Source organism: Neolamprologus multifasciatus, chromosome 23, assembly GCF_963576455.1.
Source record: "Neolamprologus multifasciatus chromosome 23, fNeoMul1.2, whole genome shotgun sequence".
NCBI lineage: Eukaryota > Metazoa > Chordata > Actinopteri > Cichliformes > Cichlidae > Neolamprologus > Neolamprologus multifasciatus.
This window is the reverse complement of record NC_140460.1, coordinates 31933188-31959006: the sequence shown is the minus strand read 5'-3', so window position 1 is coordinate 31959006 and position 25819 is coordinate 31933188. Positions and strand designations below refer to the sequence as shown.

General features: G+C 41.7%; 2 protein-coding genes across 16 annotated transcripts in view; one reads left to right on the top strand and one right to left on the bottom strand.

The window, feature by feature from the left end:
• Positions 1-2704, bottom strand: part of zranb3 (zinc finger, RAN-binding domain containing 3) — a 131252-nt gene extending 128548 nt beyond the window's left edge. For 3 of the 4 annotated variants that reach the window (XR_014872556.1, XM_085152639.1, XM_085152642.1), the window contains exons 1-2: positions 2585-2704; positions 947-1145 (exon numbers count right to left, since the gene is read on the bottom strand). Coding sequence is in view for 3 of the 4 variants with exons in the window: in XM_085152639.1 (XP_085008765.1) it covers positions 947-1092 (146 nt within the window). In the remaining variant the exon portion in view is untranslated. Of the gene's footprint in view, positions 1-946; positions 1146-2212; positions 2522-2584 lie in introns of those variants that run through there. The other variant, XM_085152640.1, reaches the window with a different exon arrangement.
• A 212-nt stretch (positions 2705-2916) lies between these two features.
• Positions 2917-25819, top strand: part of LOC146492015 (R3H domain-containing protein 1-like) — a 52398-nt gene continuing 29495 nt past the window's right edge. For 6 of the 12 annotated variants that reach the window (XR_014872557.1, XM_085152650.1, XM_085152643.1 and 3 more), the window contains exons 1-5: positions 7087-7455; positions 11717-11876; positions 17486-17678; positions 23289-23306; positions 23873-23962. Coding sequence is in view for 11 of the 12 variants with exons in the window: in XM_085152650.1 (XP_085008776.1) it covers positions 17526-17678; positions 23289-23306; positions 23873-23962 (261 nt within the window). In the remaining variant the exon portion in view is untranslated. Of the gene's footprint in view, positions 3043-3076; positions 3232-7086; positions 7498-11716; positions 11922-17485; positions 17679-23288; positions 23307-23872; positions 23963-25819 lie in introns of those variants that run through there. The other 6 variants (XM_085152644.1, XM_085152646.1, XM_085152647.1 and 3 more) reach the window with 6 other exon arrangements.

Below are 25819 nucleotides of genomic sequence, written 5' to 3'. Positions count from 1 at the left end.
CAACGATACTGTAGCAGCCAGAGTTCAAACCATGAACCTTCCAATGACATAGAGATAGAAAGATAGATGACCTGCTCTACCGACACCTCAGTACATGTTTTTCTTTGTTCAGTTTGAAGCATATAAAAATATCCCACAAGCAACATTTTTCATTTTCTTTCGCAACATGCAGTTGAAAATAGCCGTGTGAGTCATAGAACTCATGCATATACGCTTTACACTTCCTCTGCTGGTGCTCAACAGAGTTAATTGATAAAATAGGTCTGGCTGTGGAGGCGTCCAAAGACAGATCTTTAGCCAAGGGATGAAACCAGCACATCTACATGTCAAAATATTCTGGATAACTAATGAAATTGATGCTTATCTGTGTTGCAGCATTCCACCTAGACACAATAAATCGACCTGGCCTAGCAGGCTAGGCACTAAATAAAAACATTACAGTTTACTTTTGTGCACTGAGGAGGAGTAACTGTGCTGTCCTTTGTAACAGTGAGTCTTTTCTAAAAAGAACATTTTATGAATTTTGAAATTGTTACATAATGAAGAAAGCTGAAAGAATATCACATGAACTGACCAGGCACTAGACATAGTGTACAGTTTATGATTATAACGAAGAAAGAGAAAATCAGCTAATCGTTGTAGATTCAGTGCATAAACTCCAAGAGAACTAGCATGTTTGATCTACTACTGTCGACCACTGTCCCCTTTAAGGTGCAGCTAGTCTCCTCCTATATGCTTACACAACACATCTGACTTGAAAACATCTTCACAGAAATCAAATCAATACTTGCAGAGGTGGAGTGTAATGTCGAAAACAGAGCGGTACTCCTCTGTTCTCTGTAGGTTTACATTCATTGACGACTATCTTTAGTAGCTATAATTGATTTGCGAGATGTAAATTTCATTTTAAAATGACTGGACTGTTGCCGGGGGTGTCACCACTCACCGTCCATTCCTCGATAAAGCAAACTCCACTCCCTCCCTTTGGAAAGGCATCAGGCGCTGCAGGAGCTTGTGAGGAAGGCCTGACAGTTGCTCCGACCATCTTGTATCACAGCAAGAGGCCTGTAGGCCATTATCATCCATTTCCATTAGCAAGTCCTCATCAGTTTCTCAGTACTTGCTCAGTCGGCTCCAATTTGAATCTGGAGGACAAAAAAAACAAAACAAAAATAACTGTTAAACCAAAATGTTTTTGTAGTAATGGTGAGTAACTTTCCCCTGCAGTCTTGGTAGCATTGACAGGAATATCATTATTAAATGCTGGATGATGAAGCACGGTGATAGTAAAAGTTGCCTGTCTCAGCCACCTCCAGTCACAACACAACAACACCTCCTCTGTGTTGCCTTATCATTCGGGTCAGTCCTGGAAGTGTCTGCTGCCACATGTAATCACAGCTACTGAAACAGGCACACCAGCGACCCAACAAAACTATGACTGTGGCTAAGAAGAACTACTAAGCACAGAAAGTTGGCACTACCTGCGCTTAAGAGCAGAAGGAAAGTCTATCATTCATGTCTATTGGTATGTAGCTGGTTGGTATCACATGAAAGGAATGACCACTGTGCAACTGAGTGTGCAAATGAAAAGTGAAAAATCTTTTCATTTCATACCATGAGGGTATTTTGGGCCAAATATTCTGATTCTTTTGTGCAAATATTAAAAAAGAAAGAAAGAATCTCTGGAAACAGGCCTGGAAGACATATCAAACAAAAAGACAAGTTAGGGGCTGAGGCCTGCCAAAGTAGCAGCCAAACACTCCATGTATTGGTGGGCAGATCCATCCAAGTACTGATAGCTTCAATGCCAATGCGGGTATCAGTATTGGATCAATAGCGCGATCGGATCGGTACTTTGTTCCCAAGTCCAGTGTGTAGCCCACTGAATTGTGTTAAATAAATCATAATAATTATAATAAATTATAAATAAATCAATGAAAAATGTGTTAATCTTTTTGTGTGTTACGTGTATTTTTACAGCCTATAGCACATGTAAACAACAGAATCAATCAGAATCCTGTAGTGGTTATTAAAATGTGTTCAGAATTTGGCAAATTGAGGATGATTCAGCTCATAAATCATGACATACTGCTCCCCTACATAAGCTGCCTTTATAGGTTAAAGGTATTAGTATAGGTATCAGCAATATTAGCCAAGTATTTACTTGGTATCGTATCGGCACCAAAACGCAGCATTAGCACACAGCACTAACCCCATTAAAAACTTCAGCGAGTCTGTAGCATCCTTAGCTAGAGCTAGTAGAGGACACAGGAAGTTGTGAAACTGCCTATAGAAATAAAAGCACCACCTAATTAGTTACATTAGTTACACTCCTCGCTGCTCTGCTGCTTCCTAGCTATTCTGCAACTAGACATTGTTATTAAGCTTTTATGTTTACCGTGTTCACATATAACCACATGCTTCTAGCACAAGCACCCATTTATTGCTATCCTGTAATGAACTCAGAGAAATTTGGTCACATGGCAGAAGTGTTAGCAAAAAAAAAACCAATACAAAAAGAATTAAATAAATACATGAACGGTATTTTCGGTTGATTTATATATATATGTAAGGTTTCTCCTACCTAGTGATAGTGCGCAATGACGCGAAGCAATAAAACAGCAGACTGAACTAAAAGACCAGGATGGTTTCGCGGCAAATTCAAGGTACACTCGGTTTATATCACCCGGCATCCGCTACACTTACGTACCGGTGACTATCCCGTGTAACTTCCTAGCACTTATTTAATTAAATCGCAACTCGACTGACGGTGTGAAAAACACATATTTGTTTGGGGATGTGTGAAGGGAAATGACGAAGCTGTCTAGAAACTGCTTGTCTGATTCCTGGCACAAGTTAATTAAAACAACAACAACAACCACCACTAAACGTGACATATTTTCAACACCCTGCGTGTCGAGCGTGAGGAGCTGACGCAGTCAGCCTGCTGCTGGACGCTGCCTCTTCACTCTGCCACAAACACTAGCTACTTCACCCTCGGTGGAGACAACTGCGCCTGTTCACCGATTGTAAACCGAAGCGGTAAGGCAACGTAAGATATTTGCAGTATCCTGTCCTGCATTTACTGGTTTGCGACAAATAATGTTAAGTGGGTAGTTGTAATCATGCAACACGGACTAGTTACCAGTAAGCACCTCTCTTTGCTAGAGTGAGAACGCTCAGGTCGCCGGTGTTTGGCCGTTCTCAAGCGTTAGCAAGTCACGGTGCCAGGTAAGAGTCGTTAGCTTAGCCCCGACAGGATTCAACGCCAAATGTAGCTCCGTTTGCTCCCGTGCTCCTCGGCTAAAGCACACACCTCGTAACCAGAAACCACATCTGAACTGTAAGCAGATACACTTCAATTCGGCGTTCGTCCACAAAACCAAACAGCCGTTGTTAAATTACAGGGTATTATTCAATAACTTTTAGGCCTGCTGTCCTAGTAATCTGCCGCAATGGGTAGTTGACTGACGCTGTTAACCAGTTGAATAAATTAAGCTTTAATTGAATTGTTGAACTGCTTGGCTGGATATTTCGTTGGCCGAATTTTAGTCCCAATAATCTTTTACCAGAGCAAAACGTTTCATTCTGTCTGGGGTTTGTAGGTTTGCCGATACAAAGGTAACATTAAATTACCAGGTTTGTAATGGAGCTCGGTGTGACAAAGTCGATGTTGCAAAATTGATTGTTTGGCTGAATCTGATTAAATCAGAGTAATCAATTAGCAGAGTAAATGCGTTTGTTTTGAATTGATTCTTCCAACCTTCCTCTGTGCTTTGACTCGTGTCTTGGTTTATAGGCTGGGAGCAGAGGAAAAACAACTGCCGTTATTATTAGTGAATTACACATATGGTTGAGCGGTTTAGCTAGAGATAACCTTGGAGTCTAACAAAAAGGATCTAAAAAGGTTGATTTTGTATTCAAATAAGAGTTCATTCATGTAATTTGGTAGTGTAACTCCTGATTCAAATTCACTCAGAAGTCTGAATATGACTAATGATAATGAATGAACGCACTGAAGTAAAGCAGTTTAGTAAAGCTCTATTATTCTTGTAAGAGGACAGTACATTCTGATTTGAACTCGTAAAAGACAACCAATCAGACATCCAATAACCCAGTTTGGTAGTTGCTTAATAAGTAAGCTATAATCATAATAATTCAGATGCACACAGTTATCGCTTCATTGACTTAAAGAGACAGAAATGGCCATAAAAGCCTCCAAGTTGCCACCAATGAGGCTGAGCGTCATGATAGTATCATTTTCATTACAGTACCAGTGGAGCCTGGTGGGCGCAGAGTGGATGCTGGTTCAGTCCCTGCGGCTGCTGTTTCCCAGAGTGGAGATGTTGTGCTGTGCAGCAACGTGCTCCATATTGTATCATGTTAACATTTCCTTATGCTGAATTATTACCATAATTGATTTGGAGATCTTTCAGTTGGTTTTTGCCGTGCTAGAGTGATAGATTTAAGGCATTTTTACCGGCTTGGTGAGTGCACACATTAAGATCACCGCTCAGATTCTCTCTTATGACTGCCTGCGTTCCCCTCCGAGGCTTAAAATAAATGCTAATAATTGTTTGCCAAAACAGTTTCACCCGCCGGCAGCTCAGGCCACAGCAGCCCGCTGCTCTGTTGACCATTCATTACGCAGGTTTGGGCCATATTCGGAGCTGATGACATTATCCGATATTGAGGTTGAGGTTGCCGTGTAATAGCTTTCACCAAAGATGTGGCCCCGATGACTAAATAATTCATCGCCTTCCAGGGGAAGGTGAAAAAAAACCCCTCTCATTCCTATAATATTTGGCTTGAGCCATTAAATAATTCATCCCCTCGATCCATAAATTGTTTGTTCAATTGGTGACCTTTTCATGGGATTAAGAAAGCACAATAATAAATTCTTCAGAGACCTGGCATAACGAATGGTACAATTATGAGGCAGGATTGGATCGGATCGTTTGTCGCAGCCTGCTGTTGGTTGCTAAGTGACAGCAGGAACTTTTCCGCCCACTGTGTTTGCTCCTAAAAGTCTGAGTGACTGAAAGGACAAAAACAATCACATTATGGCAGTCTAGACTTGGGCTGCGCATAGGACCTGTTTGTGACTTCCCGTGTCTTTGACAGCCTGTCAGTCACTTAGTGATGAAAGTGTTTCATGAAGTAGATTATATTCACCATGCAGCTATTAGCATTTCCTCTTCTTTGCATGTACAGAGGACAGAAGAACTTTCTTTACTTAATAAAATAAACAAGGCAGATGGAGGAGGCCCTAATTGTTTTTCCTGTTAACCCCTCATAAGTTATGAAAGGCAGGCTCAAAATGGAAGCTCTTAAGGGCGATTTGTAATCATGCGCAGCCTGAATTCTACCTTCACAACTCTTATGTTCTAGATCCAAAGATTTATGGTTTTCTACTGCATTAATTTTCTGTCTTATTTGCAACAATATTGTATTTAATTGTTAAATTTGGTATTTTCTTTGTAGATTTTTATCACTATTTCACCGTTATATAACATCCCTTACTGGAATAGGTGGCACTCGCAGGGATCATTTTGTGCCAAAGAATAGTCATGTGAGGTGTGAATCTCCCCTTTTTATGTCACAGACTCTAAAGCAAAGAGCCCGGTTTAGTCAAAGAAATTTGATAACAACTGTTTGATAACAGTTATCTCTCACAGGGGTTTTCGGTTTTGTCAAGCCAGCTAACGCAAAGGAAACTTGGCTGGGCGTACTATAAACTTACTTCATAGTATACCCCTCAGGTAAAGCTAGCAAGTCACAAGTCTGCCACAATTATGTGCTGTTCTTTGAAAGCAGTTTGTGATTGGTGGGGGCAGGCGTCTTTGATGAATATGGAGTTACATTTTTGCTTAATGTTGCATCTCTAATATTGCCTGAATATCGGTATCCTTTTGACTGATACCAGCTACTGACGTGTCACCTCTATTTTGGGCAGGTTTAAAAACACACAAAAAATTGGACAAATTGTTTGTCTAAACATTGTATCAGCTCTCAATTTCACATCACTTCATCTCTGCTATGTAACTCTCCTGTTACACTGTACAGTATCCGTTTTGCACTGGCAAAGTGATAAAAACTTGTGTGATGAGACGAAGAGCTTTTTAAACAGGTCAGTTACTAGACCTAGTTTACACAAAAATCTTTGTTTCCCCACAGAGCGTGAAATACATTCCAACAACAAACAATTCAAAAGAAAAAATATTGGTTATAGGCTGTATTGTCATGTTAATACATCGGTATTGGCACAGAAATTCACTTTTTTTTTTTTTTTTTTTTGGCTTTTCTGCCAAGTAGTTTTCCCTTTTTGTCTTTGCACCTTACATCATCTATTCTCTGCTGGTGGAATTTTTTTTTTAAAGCAATGACAAAGGTTTTCAAACACATCATTTTTTTTTTATATGAAGATAAATCCAAAACCAAAATATATGAACTGAAAAAAATCAGTATCTGCCCAGAACGTGACAATCAGTGAACCCCTAATTCACCAATTACGCATTTATTATGTTGTTGTTGTTGTTGTTTTTTTAACGAAATGTCTTATTGCAGCACATTTCCTTTCAGTTGCAGTAACAGGAGGTATTTCAGGTGTTGTCTATCTCTGAGTCAGTGGGATTAGCTGTAGCCTTGATTTTTATTTTTTTTTCGTGCGAAAAGCAGGGTGCCAGCTTGAATGGGAAGGTAGCCCAGTGAACAGCTCGGCCTCTCAGCGGCCAGCGCCTCCCCATCGTCTCTCCACCTGCTCTTTGAGCACCTAGCTGGCTGCAGAACCGTCGCTCCTGTCTCCTATCTTCTCCTCCTCCCCTGTTTGCCGCCTCTCTCTCCTTTCTCTTTCCTCTGAGCACCTTTCTTTGTGTTTTCTCTATCTCCCGCCCTCCTGTTTTCTCCTCTTCCTCTCTGTCTCCTTCCATCTATCCCATGTCCCTAGCTGCCCTTTTTCCTCCTCATCATCCTCCTTCCCCCGCCTCTATCCTAAAGCAGCTAATGAAGAGCCCCATTTAGCTGGTGACTTTGGTTCAGTCCGCTCTGTAGTGCCGGCCGGCCTCGGCCGCCGTGACTGGTTGTTGAGGCTCTGACATCACACAGGGGCCAGCTGTTGATTTGGCGCTGTCTCCAAGGCTGGCTGGCTTGATGGGTTGTGGCAGGTAGACTTGTGCTCGCACAGCTCTCTCCCTTCCTCCCTGCCTCCGCCTCCCCTTCTCTCTCTCTCTCTCTCTCACTCTCTCTCTGTGACACCCACACCCCTCGTCCTCTCCCTTTACACTCTCCTCTCCCTGTCTTCCACCCTCACTCAGTGGAGCGAGCGTACAGGAGGCAGCTGCCGAGGAGCGAGCTGGGAGGCAACTCCAGCCTCCTCTCCAGCAAATTGTGCCTCCTGTACAATGGAAACTAAGCGGTCGCATTGCAGAAAGGATGGAGAGCAGAGCTGCCAGGCAGGTACGTCCTGCAGCACTTTGACAGTGAGCAGACACGACTTAGGTACAGTTAGTATTACTTGTTCTGTTCCTGCGCTTTTTGAACAATTTCTTCATGTACTTTTTGAGTAAGGTTGATTTTCCTCTGTATGTTCCTTTTGTTCTGCTTTTTTAAAAAATGTCTCCTGCATCAGCTTTTCTGCCTCTCTTCTGTCATTGCAAGGCATCCAGTCAGTAAGCAAGCGTGGGGTCTTTCTTCCTTTGGCTTGTTAAACTAAGCACAACACGAGCTGCGCTGTGCCGTCAGCGGCGTGTTACTCGCTGACGCTCGAGCTCGAGCATTTCCAAATCTCCTGGCTGGTTTGCTCAGCTCCGCTTCTGCTTTTCATTACGAGGATAATTAACAGAGATCAGCCAATAAGAGGCTTCGCTCTGCACTGGTTATTTTTTTTTTTTTTTTTTTTCTAGCCAACCGTCGTCCTCTTGTTTCCCTCGTTTCCTCCTTGTTTGTTCTGCAGGTGTTCTCTTACAAATTGACTTTTAATGACTCTCACAGACTTTTTGAGTGCTTCCTGTCCCATAAGCTCCATAGATTAAAACTGCCAGGCTTGCATGTTAGTTTTCTTTGTTTACTGTTTCTAGTACTAATTGCTTAGATTGATATTCCCTGGCAGCTCTCCTATGGGATAGGTAATGGATTACCTCCATGCTCCACTGTGGATTTAATTTATTAATGCTGGCTGGCTGCACCTCTGCTGTGCCGCGCTGCCTTTTGCGACCTGGAGGCAGAGCGAGCAGCGCAATTAGAGTCTCATTTGTGCCTGTTTGTTTATTTATTTATTTATTTCTGTTAATTCACTCTCGGTTATTACGAGCACTTCCTTAAACTGACACAGCCTCAGTCGTCGCAAAATCAAGGCGAGCAGTGTTATGAAAGTGATATAATTTCATCGGTTTTACCCTGATCGTTCTGCGGTCCAATTATATAGCTCCCCTGTCAGTGCTTCTCTTTGCTTTGCAATTAGCAGAAATGTGTAGAAAATAGGAGATTAGTTACTCAGTTAAGCAAAACAGCAAAATCAATTTTATTGTAGCGCCATGAATGTGAGCCAGCATTAGTAGCCTAATTAACTGTTTATTTGATGCCTGGTTTTATTAGACAGGGTGCATGTCATGCTTTAAATGTTTTTGTGTGTGTTTAAGTTTGCACAACAAAGGGAAATTTTGGCATCCCCCTGCAAAGTGGGAAGAAATCAGCTAAACATAGGTGGTCATTTTTATTTGGACAGCGAGCAGGTGACGGCGCGGTATCTTTGTAACTGTCTGAATAGAGCTCTGGTTACTGTTTTACATCTCTGTTGTTTTTTTTCTGTGTGTGCAATATTTGCAAAAGCTCTTCAGCAGTGATTAACTTATTTTTCAATGCGGCAGAATGCATGAAGACGCTACTTGCTCCTTTTCTTCTTTTTTTAAAAATGTTTAAAAATAAATAAATAAAAAAATTATTGTTTTCGAAATGCTGAGAAATCACTGGCAGATTTTCTTTGAAGCTTCTGAAGGTGATAGCTCGCTGTGTTCCGCCCCGTCTTCCTCCCCCGTTCTCTACCGAGAATAGAGCCGGGGGATAGAGTAGCAGATAGAGGGAGGGAATGAGGGTCCTTCACCTTCAGTTGAGGTGGTTTATAGGCGAGACAAGAGCCCTGATCCACAGAGTGCAGAACAGAGCACAGCGCAGCGGAGGTGTGGGAAGGAAAGGTCAGCCTTTGCAAAAAACAGAGAGGCTGTGAGAGCTGTGTCTGTGGATAAAGGCATAAATAAAATAAGTAGACTGGAGTGCGTTGCTCTCCTTCACCAGCAGGTTCTCATGCGCTTCACAGTGATTGAGAAATTTCTCATTAGCTCGCCATCGAGCATAATTGTCGCCGAGAGGAGCCCATCAAGAGCCCGGTGTGTGATTAACTCAGCTCAGTTGATGGCCACCCTCATGACCCTGCTGTGGGTTCCTCAAGAGTTAATTTGCTACAAGAACACAGAATGTTTGCATGTGCGGATATGTGGCTCATGATTAATGTGATGCATTCCTCAATTTGTGCTGTGAACAAGTGGGTATATTTGGGGTGTGTGTGCGTGCGCACGCATGTGCACAAGGTCGCCAATATGCCGTCAAACGGCGCGATTAAGGTGGTGCGAAGTGGTGATGTGACACTGAACGATGCCTCGGGCAGCCTCTTTAAGGTTGCTGTGCTCTGCGGTGACTGTAATGCCAATGAACCACTCCCTGTCAGCTCCAGCACAATACTGGAGGACACACAGGCAGGCGGAGGAGCTCGACAAGTCCACTGCTCTGTGTGTGTGTGTGTGTGTGTGTGTGTGTGAGAGTGTGTGTGTTGTGCAGTGCTAGGGCGTATTATAAGCTGTTGAGCACCTATCAAATGGGGATGTTCCCTTGTCTGTGTCTGTCAAAACATCTTTTGGGTGTGCATTGTTTGCACCAGCATACGGTGTTTACTGCACACACACAGAGGCTCAGTGTGAAGCCGGCTAATCCACGTCTGCACCGTTCACTCAGCAGCTCTGGTCATAAAGCCTGGAGCGCCCACGGCCAGACTCATCTGCACTGCTGTCAGAGCAACTTTTACACTGCGTGTGTGTGTGTGTGTGTGTGATAGCTGCAGGAGCAGGCTCCCATTTTTTTTTATTCCAGATATTTGGCTGCCACTATCTGCAATGGTTCCAATCAGCACCACTTCTGCTTTGAACCAGGGGGCGAAATCTCGAGCCGCGACACGAAGATGATACTCCCGTCACACACGGACAGGCGTGTAAAAAGTGCAGAGCGCATTTAGATAGAGATAAAAGCAGGGGGGGATAAGCGCAGCTCAGAACAAGAAGGAAAGATGATTCAGGTGATTGTGGGTGCAGAGGTGATTCTGGCTACATGACTACAAAATTCAGACTCTCCGAATGGAACAATGTGGAATGCAGTGGAAATGACACTAAGCAGTTCATGTTTAAGTCAGTGTGCAGAAATATTCTAGGCAGCGTAGGTGGCTCCGTGGTGCAGTTTCAGAGAAAAGCAACACCCATCATCTCAATCTGTGCGTCTGGCTCCAGGCAGAGATGTCATGAGATGGAAGAATAGAAATCGAGCTGAGATTGCACTCTGCCTTTTATTTTCTTTTTTGGCTGGCACAGAGAGAGCCACACCTTGGCACCGTTGGGTACCAGAGTCAGCGTGGCATCTCGCCCACCTACTTAGCAACAGATTAGAGGAGTTGGGAGAGGCCAAGAGCAATGTGACAGATATGTGGAAGAGGCCTCGGAGTGGGTCAGCTGTAGGAGAATGTCCAGCATGTGGTCTGAGGATGCGATTAATCAGTTAGCAGTTTGATGGGAAATAAATGGGCAACTGTTCTTTTCTTGCAAAGTGATTTTATGGTGTTATCAGCCAACTGACCCCCCCCCCCAAAAAAAAATTTAAACGCAGAACCTTGAACTTTAAGAAATATGGCTGCTTTTCTGCCATTTTGCTGACATTTTAAACACCAAATAATCAACCAAAAAAAAGAAAGAAAAAAAAATATTGATTTGAAATGTAAATGGTAATTGGCGCCAAGTGTAACCTGATGTTTAGCAACTTCATTTGGCAGTTGCACCTGCAAAGTGAGCCGATAAGGTCATATTTTCACAATATAAAAGAGGAACGTAGCGAATAGGGCAGCAGTGTGCATGGAAAAACACTGATTCGGTAATACAGCTGGAATTCTCAATTTCTCTTCTCCGGTATTGTATCGATATTTCACAGCTGTGTTGTTGTTGTTTTCAGATGTCTGCCCAGCCGGGTTCACCCTGTGGTTCAGCTAGAAAGGAATTTGCTGGAAAATAGAGATTGTACATTAGATGATTTGAAATTTGTGGCACCAAATGGCAGAGGATTTCTGAGCTGAGAAATGCTATCTTCCCCTGCTGCTCTCTGAATTCCTAATGCTTGGTTTTTACGAGGTTGGCAGGGGTGCCTTCTCTTGTTGCCTCTACCGCACTCCCAGTCGCTGTGCTCATCCATTATTTATGGGGCACACGCACGCATAGGCCCAGAAATACACACTCGCCACACTTCTACCGTTTTTTTTTTTTTTTTTGGCCATGGAACACAATATATTTCAGAGTTGCTGACATCTTGACTGCTGTCAGTCCACGTGACCTCGGTGACAGCGTTGCTCCTAACCTCCGACCTCGCTCGCTCTAATGCTGCAGCACTAACCACGTCCCTCTCTCGGTTGCAGGTCTGCAGGGGTCATGAGGGTGTCAGAGGCCCCGCTCACTGTTCAGAGCAGCTGAAGCAGACATGGGCAAAGAAGTCTCGGATGGCATCGGTAGGCTCAGCCTCATCGACTTCACCAGCCACATCCTCCTTTGCCACAACCACCACTGGCTACGCAAGAAGTACGTTTTTGTTTGTTTTTTTTTTACTTTTATGTAACCTGAATAGTAAGTAAATTTCCATAAAATTTGCTCGATACAATGTTTCCACGCATTCGCTGTCACGTGACACTACTGTCCAATCAGAAAGCATAACAAGATAACAAGATGTCGTAACTAAAATAGTCAGGAACACAGAAAGTTTGCATGTTTGTTTCATATATTTGTTTTAGGAATGTGTGCAGTCGTCGTCACTCCAAATGTACTTATATAATTGTCTTGACTCTTTTCCACATTTTTTTGTTATTATAAAAACTTAAATCAAATCCAATGAGTTTCTTTTAAGGTACTTCCTGCACACAAATTTAAAAAATCTATAGATGGATGAAATACACTTAACTTGGGCAGCATGGACAATGTTACTATCTTAGTAAATATCTCACTATCATTTCTGATATTATGAATGAAAATGAACATTGACACGGTAGTTTGGTGGAATTTCACGGGGAATAATAAACCACAAGATCAATGAAATGTCACTCGGTGAGAATAAAGTCCTGGAGTATTTCATCATGTCACACTGACAGAGTAAATATATGGATGTTGTTACATTTTCTATAGCTATGCTGTAGTTATAAAAACAGCCTGTGTGCTCATATATATATCCAGGTTTAATAGAGTGTGTATTTCACTGACAGGTTTAGCATAGAAATGTAAATTTCTAACACTGCACAGAACTATACTGCTACAGTCTGTCATATGATCAATAATAATTCCCATACCTGTGTAGTTACCTCGTATTATGACACAATCCATCTGTTATACCCTGACCTTATCCCCTTTTCACCAAAATGTATATTAAATCTATTTTAAGTGATTCTGTACTTAAGTCTTTTTAAAATCAGTGTTATTGATTTTTAGCCAGAAAAACGTTTGACAAATAAGACATGCTTCAAATAAGACATTTCAAATTTACACTCCTCTGAGGAAGGTAAAGTACAACAGATGTTCTAATGATGCTCCAGTCGATCAGCTGCAAACCCAAATCATTTCCATTCATGTGTGCAATCTGTGCAGATGAACTAAGTGTCCTGCTTCTGATTTGTAACTATGCATCACAGTGTAGCAGTATGTTGTGCCAACATGCAAATCAACTTAAACATGTTCAGCTAATTGATTTGTCTCAAGACATTTTTTCATTGCTCTACCAGTGTCCATCTAAATTCAATGACTTCCAAAGCCTTCTGTTTTTGTGTTGATGCAGTTAGTTAAACTTACGATCTTACGATCAGATCTCAGATCAAATACTAAGATCTGATCTCATCAACTCTGTTAGGGTTGTTTAAAGTACCCAAAGAAGCTTGAAGCTCGCTGCCAACTGGTGTTTTGGAGCTGTAACTACAGAGCAATGCAGACATGAACAGCATTAGATGGACATTCTGGGATATGCTGCAGTTCATTTGGGGTTGGATTTTAACCTCCCAATCTGCTGCAGATTTGTGGGGGGAAAAAAAAAGAAAGATTTTTCTTCTTCCTTTTTAAAGTTTTCCGTTGCACAGAAGAAAAAATGGTCTTCTGTGCTGCCAGTTCTGGCTCTTCGGATGAATATACGAATCAGCCAAAGTGAAAACTGAACTCAACGTCAGGACTGGCAGGTTACAAATGTATACCTCTGGGAATCTTTAAAACCCTGACACAGATAAAAGACATCAGATGATATGCCCAAGTTGTTGTTTCTCCTTCTTTTATGCTCAGTTTGAATCTGATATTAATAGTGCACATAGCATTTACAACTTGTAGTCCTTTGTATGTAAAACTAGGGTTGTTAAAAAACCCTTTGGGGGAAAAAAAACTACCATCAGATTAGATGCTCATTCACGTTAACACACATTAACATTATCCATTTAACAATTAATAATTACCTAATAGCCACATTAGCCTTTTGCCAGTTATCATTTCGCAAATGGCTTGTGGCTAATAATAAAAACGAAGCGTAAATATTGGTGCTACGCAGCTAACGTTGGCAGCTCTGCCGGTCTGTAATGTTGTAATATATGGTGTTAATTTAACAGGGTAAAACAATTTTTTGGCTAAAGTGTCAAGTATCAAGTACTTTTTGGGTAACTGTATAGAGTTTCGAGCATCGTTGAAGAATACATAATTCATGAAGACTTTGCCAAATTAATTAAAATTTGTATTTTTTTTTTTTTTTTTTTAAAAACAGTCCATTTTTTTAAATGATGTTTGTTTATATTGAACTACACATATTTAAAAAAAAATGTTGATGTCTGTTTTCGCTCCAACTCATAAAGAGACCAATTTGCTTCTCCCTGAATTCTTTAATGTAACACTAAGGACCAAATGATGATCTGTATTACTTATGCAGTCTAAGCATGGGGGATTCTAAACAGGCACACTGTGCAATTACCTCAGCCGTGAGAGACGAGACGGTGAAATTCAAATGCATCAAAGTCTGAAGCCAAATTTAGTCTAACACTCCAGTCCCATGATAAAATGTGTTTGGAAGAATGAGTGATTCGGTGAGGGACAAAATGGCTATCCATCACAAGCCCAGCGCTCGAAAATATCTGTCCAATATTGCAAATCTTCAACAGAGCGACTCAAGAGACTTCACTCATCAAAATGTCAGCAACAGACGCTAAATATTCAAAGCCATGTGCAGGACTCTGGAGTATTAAGCTGTTTTCCTTCAGAATGTGAAAATAATGTAAAGCAGCAGCCGGCATTGCTTTTGTCAAACCTCTGACAGGTCATAGAAATTCAAAATCTGATTCTTCAGTGCCCGGCTAGATTTTTAGCAAAACTCTTAGCCATGCAAACCGCCGGGTGAGCGGTACATCCGCCTGAGCTGTGGACCGCTGTAAAAGTCAATTACTTTGACACGGAGGAATTGGATGCCACGTTTTTAAAGAGAGCAGCTCCCTCTTGCTGCCTCAGCTCTTTTGGGATGGATATAAAGAATCAAGTCTCAGGCAGCCGCTTTGCTGCTCAGTGATCAGATAGGAAAATGGCTCTGATTACTGCGGGCAAATAGGTTGAAGGCTGGAACACACACGCAGCCGTACACGTACACACTCAAGCACAGAGTAAGTGCTGTGATGTGTGCTTCCAGTTTTTGATGTGCAACGTGAATTTGATGAGCCCATTTCTAATTAACCTATTAATCATAGCTCTCATGTACCAGATGTCTACCCTCCCTTCTTGTGAGTCTGTGTATGTTAGACACTGCATGGGACCAAGCTGTACAATTAAGGCATATCAGCAAAATGAACTCGCACCATGACTTAAAACACGGGGAGGTCGCGGTATTACACAGATGCGTCCTGCAGTGGGCCATAGGTCCAAGGCAACTTATGTTCTGGGATCAGCAACCACGAAGAGGCATTTTATTTTGAAAGGGCTACTTTTTACTCTACGCCATATTAGACTTTAAACACGTGCTCTGCGTTAACAACACATCTACCAACTTTTGCAGCTGTTATCACGATGGGAGTGTTCCTGCTTTGTGCATAACAACAAACAAAGATTTAATTACAGCCTTCTTCTTTGGAACATAAAATAATACAAAAATACGTGAGTAAAATCCCTTCTATAAAATATAATATAAAATGTAAATCACACCGTATTATGTTTAATCCTAAATAAACATCCTTATGTGGGAACTAGAAAGTGTGTTTGCTGATATTCTAAAGCAGCCCCCTTCAAACTGAAACAAACACTATAATATTAATGTGTTTTCTTACAGCACTAAGCTGTGCGCCTGCTGCATCTCGTCCACTCATGCCTATTGTCTCGGGGTGAACAGCTGCAGAGCTGCGAGACAGCGCAAAGAAAAAGTAATGACTGATGACCACAGACTGTGATGGTGCCACCGACCGCCTGCCCTCCTCTTTCTCCTGCCTGCTACTGCATAGCCCTTTGTCACTGCAGACTTTCTTTGGCCCTTTTATCCAGTCTTTTACATTTATCAAAATGTGCCAGCTTTATGTTTGGTCTCTTTTATGGAGAAGTTGCAGGGGAAATCTCAGTAGGTCTGCTCTCATAATAATTGGCACCACTTTCAACACTATACATGTCTAAACTGCGTGCAGGCATATTTAATGTGCTGTGTGTCTCAGCTCACCAAAATTATGATTGCTTTCTTAAAAAATACTTTATTTTCATCTATTTGAACTATTTTACGATTTCGCTACGCAGCAAGGAGTCGACGAAGATGGAAACATTACAAACGGGTCATTAAAACAAAAGAGGGATAAAAAAAAAAATAATAATAATAATAATTCATTCAAAGAAAATGCATTTACATTGTTCATTTGTATGAAAGACAAAGTATTCTTTGTCTTTCATACAAATGTTGGATGTTTTAACTGAAGCCAGCAATATGATACATCCATGTCTGAAAAGTGCTTGGGTTGTCAAACTCAAATCCACTTAAAATGAACTAATAGCTCAATTCCAACCATCCAGTAATACTATTAGTAACACCTATGTTTGTTCTGCAGTAACTCAAGCTACCCATCATGGACAAAGTCAATTACAGTATGGCTCCGTATTGCACCCACATACAATCGGTGCAGTTATGTCTCCTGCTGCATTGTTGCTTTGTTTTTCAAAATAATATCCACAAGACAAACTTTCATTACTCAGCACTTTTTAGACAAGAATGCAGTGGACCTGATCTAATAACACAAAGTAAGTAAGTTTTATTTATTACGACATAGAATATAGCTACTGCAACAAAGGGAATAATTTAAGGTACCATAATGCTGTACTAATACACTTATTACTTTTGTATACTCTTATATGCTGTTGTTATTTTTAAATGTACACATTTTTCCATGGCATTTAATAATAATCATAATAATAATAATGATGATAACAATGATGATAATAATTATAATTCTTTCATGTTTTATTTATAATTAATAAAATTGTGTGAACTTTTTGTCTTTCCCAGTCTAAAGAGTCGGCGTAAAGATTGAGGAAGGTCTCTACAACTCCCGAATCTTAGTGTCATTGCATGCCATCACTAATTTAGTATGTAAACAGTTGATAATAATTCTAACACTTATCTTTCGAATGAAAATTTAAATGAACATAGCATGATGAAAAGTGAGAGAGAATATGTCTATAAAGGTGTTGGCATTAGTTTTTTGCCACGTCAGCTCTCTTGACCAGAATTTGCAGTTAATTAAAAAAAAAAAAACATCAACAAAAGACACTATTGCAAAGGTAAAAAAGTTGTTGGTTTAACAGAATCTAAAGTACCTCTAGATTTAGCCATGCTATGTTAGCTCTCCTGCTAGCAAATGGTACTCTGTTACGGACACATTATATTGAACAACACACGCAAAGTTAACATAATTGAATAGATCAGACAATTGTCACTACGCCCAATTTACCTTTTTGTATCTGAATCAGCCACTACTGTTGTTGCTTTTAAAGAGCTGATATAATAAAATTCTGTATAATCTGTGTTTGAAATCTAATAAAAATACTTTGAAATGATGGCGTGTAGCTTGTTATTTGGAACTTACCCTTCAAACATAATCATCCGAACTTCTTTCTCTCCCAAAGATGCTAGCTCTCATCGACACATTCCTGTCTTTCAGGTCCTCTGTATTTGCCAGCATCTCCCTGTAAGACTTTGCAATGAGAATGTCTGATAACGTCGACACTGAAACAATGAAGGTTTCCGAAGCCGCCGAACCCGTGTCATCTGCAAAAGACGCCAAGACTGAGGTGTCTGACCAGAGCCAGAACAGCAGAGATGAACATGGTTGCAACAATAAAAAGGACATACAGGTAAAGAATGCTGATTTATGTTAAACCTTAAAACGTGTCAGTAACAATTCTTCCATATCTGTGTGACTGTAAGATTTAATTTTAGAATTATGGACTGCACAGCGATAGAAAAACTATTTTGGTACACCGGGTGTTTCTGTGAAAGTGCTGTAATGAAATGTAAAGAAGTGCTTCCTGCCATGTGCAAACACAGTGCAGAGCAGATACCTGAGTAGATTATCTTGTCAGTAGCGTTATATCCTCATCGCGTACGACTCTGGATACTGTGACTACAAAAAGAAAGCAGCAAAAGTTTGTTACTAATAGCAGGGAGTCAAACATTCAGCACTACAGCTGACTGACAAAGAATCAGAGCTTTCATGAGTTTCTTCACAAATAAAACATATTTATAAGCGTTATAACTAACTATCTTAAGTAATTTCTTCCTTTAGATCCTCAACATGTCTATTAGACCCCATTCCTACGACAGTGTTCAAAAATATTTACCATTAATAGATGTTGCATTTTTAATACAATCGGTTTATCTTTATCAAAAAGGTTGCGTATGACAAGCTTTCAAGGTTGCAAAGTTTTCCGTTTCAATGACTTGAATTAAACTATTATTTAAAAAGCTTTTACTTGATCCAGGTCTCTTAGCTAATTATGGACTAATATCCAAAATTCCTTTCATTTCAATTGTTCTTGAAAGAGTAGTTGTTAAAAGAGTTCTCGATAATACAGAAATGGGACAGGTGGAGGTTAGAAATGACTTTCTTATGGCCTCTCACAGTGAGCTCATATCTGTGCTTCTCCCAATGATTACAGTCTTTCACTACAGAGATTGGTATTAAAGGAAATGCTCTGCAATAATTGGAATCATAGATAGATTCCAATGTGTGCTAACATGAAAGTTAGCCAGGGTTCCACAGGGCTCTGTGCTGGTACCACTGCTTTATACATTATGCTCTTCTCAGAACAGAAAAGTTGGAAACAGATACTTAACTCTGGATCATGGGATTAACTTAGCATCCAAAAGACTTTGAGAAATCTTGGGAGGCAGTTTTGATCAGGTCCTTCAATGCAGATGTTAAACAAATATGAATCATTGCTGAATATCTCTAACATGTAAAAACATACTTTCTAGGGCTGATGCTGAAAAACTAGCTCGTGTTTTCATTACTTAGGCTGGAGTACAGTGGTCCATTATTATCAGGTTGTACTTGCAAAGTAGCAGAGTACTTGCTTGTAGAGGTCTCCTCCAGAATACTATAGGATCTTTACCTTACGAGATAAAGTGCCTTGAAGCATTGTATAAATAAAGTTGAATTGAATGAGCACTAATGTGAAATGAAGTGTCAGTTTCACAGTGTTTTGGTAGACTGGAGCCTCAATAAGCTGAGGACACTTACCTGACAACTTCAGCAAAGTCTGTCATTTCTTTTCCACACCTCGTTTCCATGAAAAAACTGCCCTGGGCATCTTCTGTCACCTGCGGCACTCTCAGCCGTTTCAGCGAGGAAATATTATTTCTGAAATGTATAATCGGCGCAGACAGAAATAATAATGCAGGGTTCAACTCTGCCTCAGCAGCACTGAGGTCAGTCATAGTGAGACTCTTCACTGCTTTCTACCTGGCTGCTGAGAATTGTTAAAGTTGTTAAGAAGTCACGGATCTTCCACAGGAGACATTAAACTGGTTATCTACTGAGGCTTCAGGAGAGCTGAGAACACTTTGACATAACTGCTAATTAATAAGGTCTTTGTCATTGCAACATTGTGCTTTGGGGCTGCAAAAAAATTAGCATTTGTTAATTTAGAGCAAAACTGGCTCTGACAGGTTTTCCTCACAGAGGAATGCACACTAAAATCTAAATGGTGAAATTGTGAAATCTCTTCTTGTGTGGTCAAAGAAGCAAAATCCAGGAAAGACGAAGGATTGTCTCTTTGGCTGCTGCCTAAAAATAGGATTCAGGCCAATCTGGCCTTGTGGTTGGAGGAGGGGAGCGCGAGGGAGTCAGGCAGGCAGATAATCGGAGCTCAAATCCAGGCTTATCTTCCAACTTCCTGCGCCTATGTTACCCTGAGGAACAGAATGACACCAGCGTGGGGGAAGCAGCATGGGAGAGAGGAGGAGATACAGGAGGAAGAGGGAGGGAGAGACGTGTGGAGAGGTTGTAAGAAGGAAGGATTAGGGAGAGGAAGAAGGTGGAAGAACACAAGAGACACGGTGTTGGAGAATGAAGGAAAGAAAGGAGAGCAGAGGCGAGACAAGAAAGTAGCAAGAAGATGAAAGTAGAGGGATGATTACTCCTCCTTAAATTATTTTAATCCACCACAGCAAAGAAAGAATCTCAGGTATCAGCTCAAAACCCCCAAAATATATTTAGCCAAAGTATTGACTACGTTTGAAACTAGAAAGCAACTTTTGAAGCCCAAAATGCTCTTTTTGGATTAAAAAGTTGACTTCATAAGCAGTAAATTGGTCCAATTGTACAATCCAGTTCATCCACTCATATATTTTGCTGCTGCAGCGTTGTGTGGTCTGATATGACCATTAGCTGAGTGACTCTGCTTCATGTCACCTCTACAAATGTAGGCTACTTTGTGATGCTTTTTCTGTTTTGTGTGTTATTTTCTTTTTCTCTTTTTTGCCTTTTCCTCTCCCTGACGTAGTGATTTTATGGTTACTGGAATGCCAGGATAGGCTGACGGCACTGACACAGCCGACCTTTCCACTTGTAATTTCCAGCGGTGGAGGAGGTGAAGCTAATTCCGCTGCTCTGTGTAAGGGCATCGGTTAAATGCCTGAAATGTTCATTGTGAGAGGAACGGGTGGGCGAAGAAATGAGGGGGGCGACAGCGGTACCTCAAACGAGGCGAGGCGGGGGTGGGTATGGCGGCATCGGGGGGCAGGAATGCGTTCCGACAGAGGTAAAAGAGGGTGACTTTGCCACCATCTGCCTCCAGCTCTGTCCTCTGCGGCAGGACAGGTGGCTGGTGGCCGCCCTACTTCTGCTGACTTCAGCCCTTTCCCTCTCTCCCCCTGCTTTCCCATTCCTTTATCTCCTGGCGGCATTGTTCATTCCCCACCGGCCCCACACCGCTCAATTAGCCGGTGAAGCGGTGCGCTCACGGTCCCTGACCACCCTCCACCCCCACTACCCTCTCCTCCACATCCATATTACCTGATATAGAAAAGGGGCATGGCAGGTCACAGGCGTTGGAAATAGGCGAACAGCGGCCCTCGAGCTCAGTGAGGGAGGGGATAGGTTGTCCTTTTGATTTTTAGAGGACAGGTGGGAAGGACAGCGTTTGTGTGTGTGTGTGTGTGTGTGTGTGTGTGTTGGGATTAGGAAACAGAGGACTGGGCTCTGTTACAATTTACACTGAAATGGCTCCTGCCAGGTCTCCCCCTCCCTACCTTTCCCCTCCTCCGCACTTCCCTTTACGTGCTACTGAGAGACCTTCTGTTTATACACACACACACACACACACACACACACACACACACACACACACACACACACACACACACACACACACACACACAGACACAGAGCCACCAGTGCGTGAAGCGCAGAGGCACCGAGCTGTCTCACACACTAGTAGGCGGGCGGCCTCTCTCTGCTTCCTGCACCTTACATCCAGCGCCTGCTTTCACATGACAGCTAAATGGAGCAACGAACAAAACTGACCCGAATCCCTCACAGCCAAATGTCTGGCTTTTGTTTTCTGCAGCATCTTGCTGAGAGAGAGAGAGAGAGAGAGCGAGAGAGAGAGAGAGAGCGAGAGAGAGAGAGAGAGAGAGAGAGAGAGAGGGGTCCTGCAGTGCAGCCACTTTGGTAGCATATGCTATCCAGAAATTAATTCATTGCTCCCAGTAAATGATTATCTATCCATTATTTATCCAGAGAAAGTCTGTGATTTGGCCAAGGGTTGAGCAGACACTTTAACAATAATGAACACACAATAGTGCAGAATTTGGAGATAACGTATCAAGGTCAGAGCTTCAGTGCAACTTTAATTGCAGTCACTAAGCTGATGCAGATTCTCAGATGTGTAGTCAGATGTGACAATTTCAGTCTTTCTGTAGATTGTTCCAGCAAAAAGGAAAAATGAACCAGTCCAAGGACAGAGTGAGTGTTTCCCTTAGCATCACATCATATTTGTGATATAGCAAGGCAAACAATATAACGAGTATGGGTACATATTTAAATGTTTTTATTAATTAATAAAAAAAAAAAAAGCCAAAGCCTATATTTTGTAACTGAATTGGCTGCAAGGCTGCTGCTTTTGCCGTATGCTCTTCTTTGGACAGACTTCAGCTTCATCAGCTTGGCCGTTCTTCAGCCTTGGTGGTTGGTTAGCCTGGTTTCTGCTTAGATTGGCCCTTAAGCTCGTGTTGGAACGAGGACCACCATCGCCAGCTGCTCTTCAAGTTGTAGTCTGTCCAATTGTGAGACGAGAGACTGGAAAAAGCTGATTGACATCAAGACCAGCAATAATTACAGCCTGGACTATAAAGACTATCACTAATGCTAGACTGTAAAGACTGGAGCTAGCTGGTTTGCAACAACTGAAGTTTCACCATAAGACGGGAATAGTTTGAAAAGTAGATTGATTTTGTTTAGTTCATCCACGATAACAATGTAATCAGCAGCCTCAAACAAAAATAAACTTGGACAGTTATGAATATACCCAGGCCACCCAAGTGAGGGTATGTGCGAGAACCACTGAGATTTATCTTTATGAGCCAATCAGTGGGAGAAACTCGAGCCATGTAGACGCCCACTGAGCAGCAGCATACAAAGAACAGGGGTATAAACCCCCTTTCTGTAACCACTCAATATCCAGCTACTTTAGGTGTTTCCTAATGAGCAGATCACTCTAATCCAATAAAGGTTCAAGAAAAAAGTTGCCTGAGGGATGAAATGGGATTTACTCCTTAAAAAAAAGGAGCAAATTTCATCTTAAACATGAGGTTTTCTGTGTGCATTTTAAACGACACGCTCTGGTCAGTTATCACGCCTAAATATATTATGACCATCTCAACTTCAGCCCCTAGCGCAGTTTCAGAAAGATTAGATGCTGTTTGAGAGCAGCATATACTTGTATTTTCTTGCATTTAACACCAGCTTAAGTTCAGTCAAATGAGACCGAACAGCATCAAAGACTGAGTGCAGTAATTCAGGGGTTCATATAGCAGATGATGATGATGGGATGCAGCATTAGATAAAACGATCACACATGCTGTATAAATGGAGTGCTAATATAAAAAAGGTGATTGCTTAACTTGAGATTTTCATTTAATATCTTTTATTTTCGCAGACTGGCGTCAGCACATTTTGTTCCGTGCTCTTTACGTTTTGTTTTTTTTCTTCACCCTGCGAACAGACATTAAAAAGACATCATAGAAACTGAAACCTATGAATTGTTTGGAGTTGCTCAAGCTCTAGAAGTGCACCCATGCACAAAATGTAGGCCACTCATATTTAATTCAAATATCATTTGTTACTTTCTTTCCCCACCAAAAAAAGTCTTCCCCCTCCCTTTTTTTTTTTTTTTCAAGCATCTGTGGTTTGTTTGATTTCATTTTCCTTTCCCTGCACCCCCTCCCCTACCTGTGGACAGCCTGTGAAGTACTCTAAGGTACGGTACTCTCGACATGCATGTTGCGCACGGATGCTCCGACCTGTCTCGTGCACTTGACTTGCGGTGTTTGCTTGGATTGAGATGGAAGTTGTACCCGTGTTACCTGTCACGCAGATGTCTGAAATGACTTTGCTGCAATGTGTTGAGATGCCGTCACATGACTGATAGCAGAGGCTGTGATGTGAATTATGAATGAGAATACGGCTAGTTTGGACGTTTTCTTTGTGCTTGCTGCATTGATGTTTCCTGTAGAAAAATGTGAGAAAGCTTGAGGGTTTTTTTTTCCCTTTGTTTTTTTTTAAACTTAAGTTCCCTCTGATCAGGTTATTCGAGAAGTTATAAGAAGCTACAATCTTAGCAATGAAAAGCTCAGTCACTCGGGGAAAACTTGTGTCTGCTGAAATGTGAATTATTGGATCTGTATGACATGCTCGTAAGAATTGTGCTCGCTGGCTGTTTCACTTTGGCTTGTCACTGTAATGTGTGATGAAATTGACACAGGTATGTATGTGCATGGATTTAACTGTGCCCACCTACTTGCACCCCTCTCCTTACCCCCTTAGTCCAACACCAGGCTAAAGCTCGTGCGGAGCCTGGCGGTGTGTGAAGAGTCGTTTCCTTGCCCTATTCCTGAGCCTTCAGCAGCACCCCAGGTAAAGACCTCCATGAAACCAGCGTTTCACATTAGAGTGTCAGTTTGGACCTTATAGTGGCACTACCTGAGTAGTACCACAAACAGTTTGTTCATTTTTATTGTAATTGTAGCTGTTTTTAGATGGCATTTTTCCATGATGAGGTCAAATGAAAACACAGGGGTCTCACATGCCCACCCTAGCGCTTACACACTAAGCTAATATTAGCAAGTCAACCTACTTGGTAACAACTAATGGTTCTGCTGACCGTCGTGTCAGAAGGAATTTTGCTTTAATGCTAAATAAGAAACAATGAAGCTGTGCTTTTGCAGAGATGCTAGTCTGTTTCCTCAACTTTGTTTCACGAGCGCATGTGTGTTAGTGAGCCTTTTATAACTGACTGAATGAGTTACAACTAAAGAAAAATGGTTAAAAAGAGGCAGGCGAATTAGTTCATACCATTTTAGCCATTTAGCTCATATCCGTCCACTTAGGTTCACTAATTGCAGCAGGCTAAACCATTTATAGCTGTATGTGAATGAGATTCTCCCACTGCTGCAGCTTATGCTCTTTATCTTCACGCTGATAATGGGAAATAAACTCGCCAGCATGTGAGTGCCTCGTTCTTTCACTGGCATCTGTAGCACTGCTTTGTGTGTGTGGAAATGGAAGGTGGATAGCGCTACATTAACCCCGGGCCCCTGCAGCAATGGTATCTGTTATCCACAACAGAGCGATCGGATTATGAAGAAAATCACCCAACTCTGTGCTTCAGGATTGTACGCACACATTTATCCGCGCAGGCTGGTTTCATCCCTGTCAGCTGTATTTGGTGTAGTAAGTGTGAGACAGTTCATTGCCTTTACACTTCGATTTAGGAGCGTGCATATAGCTGTTGCCCTGTAGAACTGTGGTTGATCAGATCATCATTCTCACCTAGCAAAGGTCTGTTGCCCCAGTAAGTTTAAAAATAAGGCCTCTTTCTGAGATTCACTCATTTTAACTTTAAATATGTCAACTTCCTGTCCTGTCCTGGCACTCGGATCTCTTTTCTGTTGTAAAGTTGTGGCGGCAGTCTTGCCAATTTAGACCTTGTAACATTTACTCATCACTTTGAGGTCAGCACGAGTCTGATTTTATGCTTTTACATTAACATAAAGGCACTCACAAGATTGCAGCGTGTATGGAGCCCACACACAGTGCTTCAACAAATTCCTCTCATTAGTTTTTCCTCATTCAGTTAAACTACACTTTGGAAAGTTCATTACACTGAAGTCTTCACCATGACAAAGAGACTGTTACAGATCAGATTAACAGGGTTCACTAGTAGTGAAAATAATGCTGGTTTTGACAGAGCTTTAAGAGCTCGGGTTAGCTTGTTGCTTTCAGCTGTTTCTGGAAGTCTTTCTTCAGAGCAAAGAGAGTTGAACACATTCCTGACACATGGAGGTAACTTCATTAATAACTCATAACTTGATTCTTCTTGATCCTTTTTGATTTATTCGTTGATCTGTTGACATAAAAGCAACTTTGTCGTCGCATATTGTCATTTAATGTCTATGGCAGTGGTGTCCAAACCCAGGCCTCAAGGGCCGGTGTCCTGCAGGTTTTAGATGCATCCTTGAGCAATCGCAGATTATTTAAATGGCTAAATGAGCTCCTCAACATGTCTTGAAGTTCTCCAAAGGCCTGGTAATAAACTAATCATTTGATTCAGGTGTGTAGAACCAGGGTGAGCTCTAAAACCTGCAGGACACCGGCCCTCGAGGCCTGGAGTTGGCCAAGCCTGGTCTATGGTCTTTGGTTGCCACACCACAGCTAGTTGCTTCCTGTGTGGCCCTTTAGGGGTGAGGTGGGTTGATTATACTTCCTGTTATT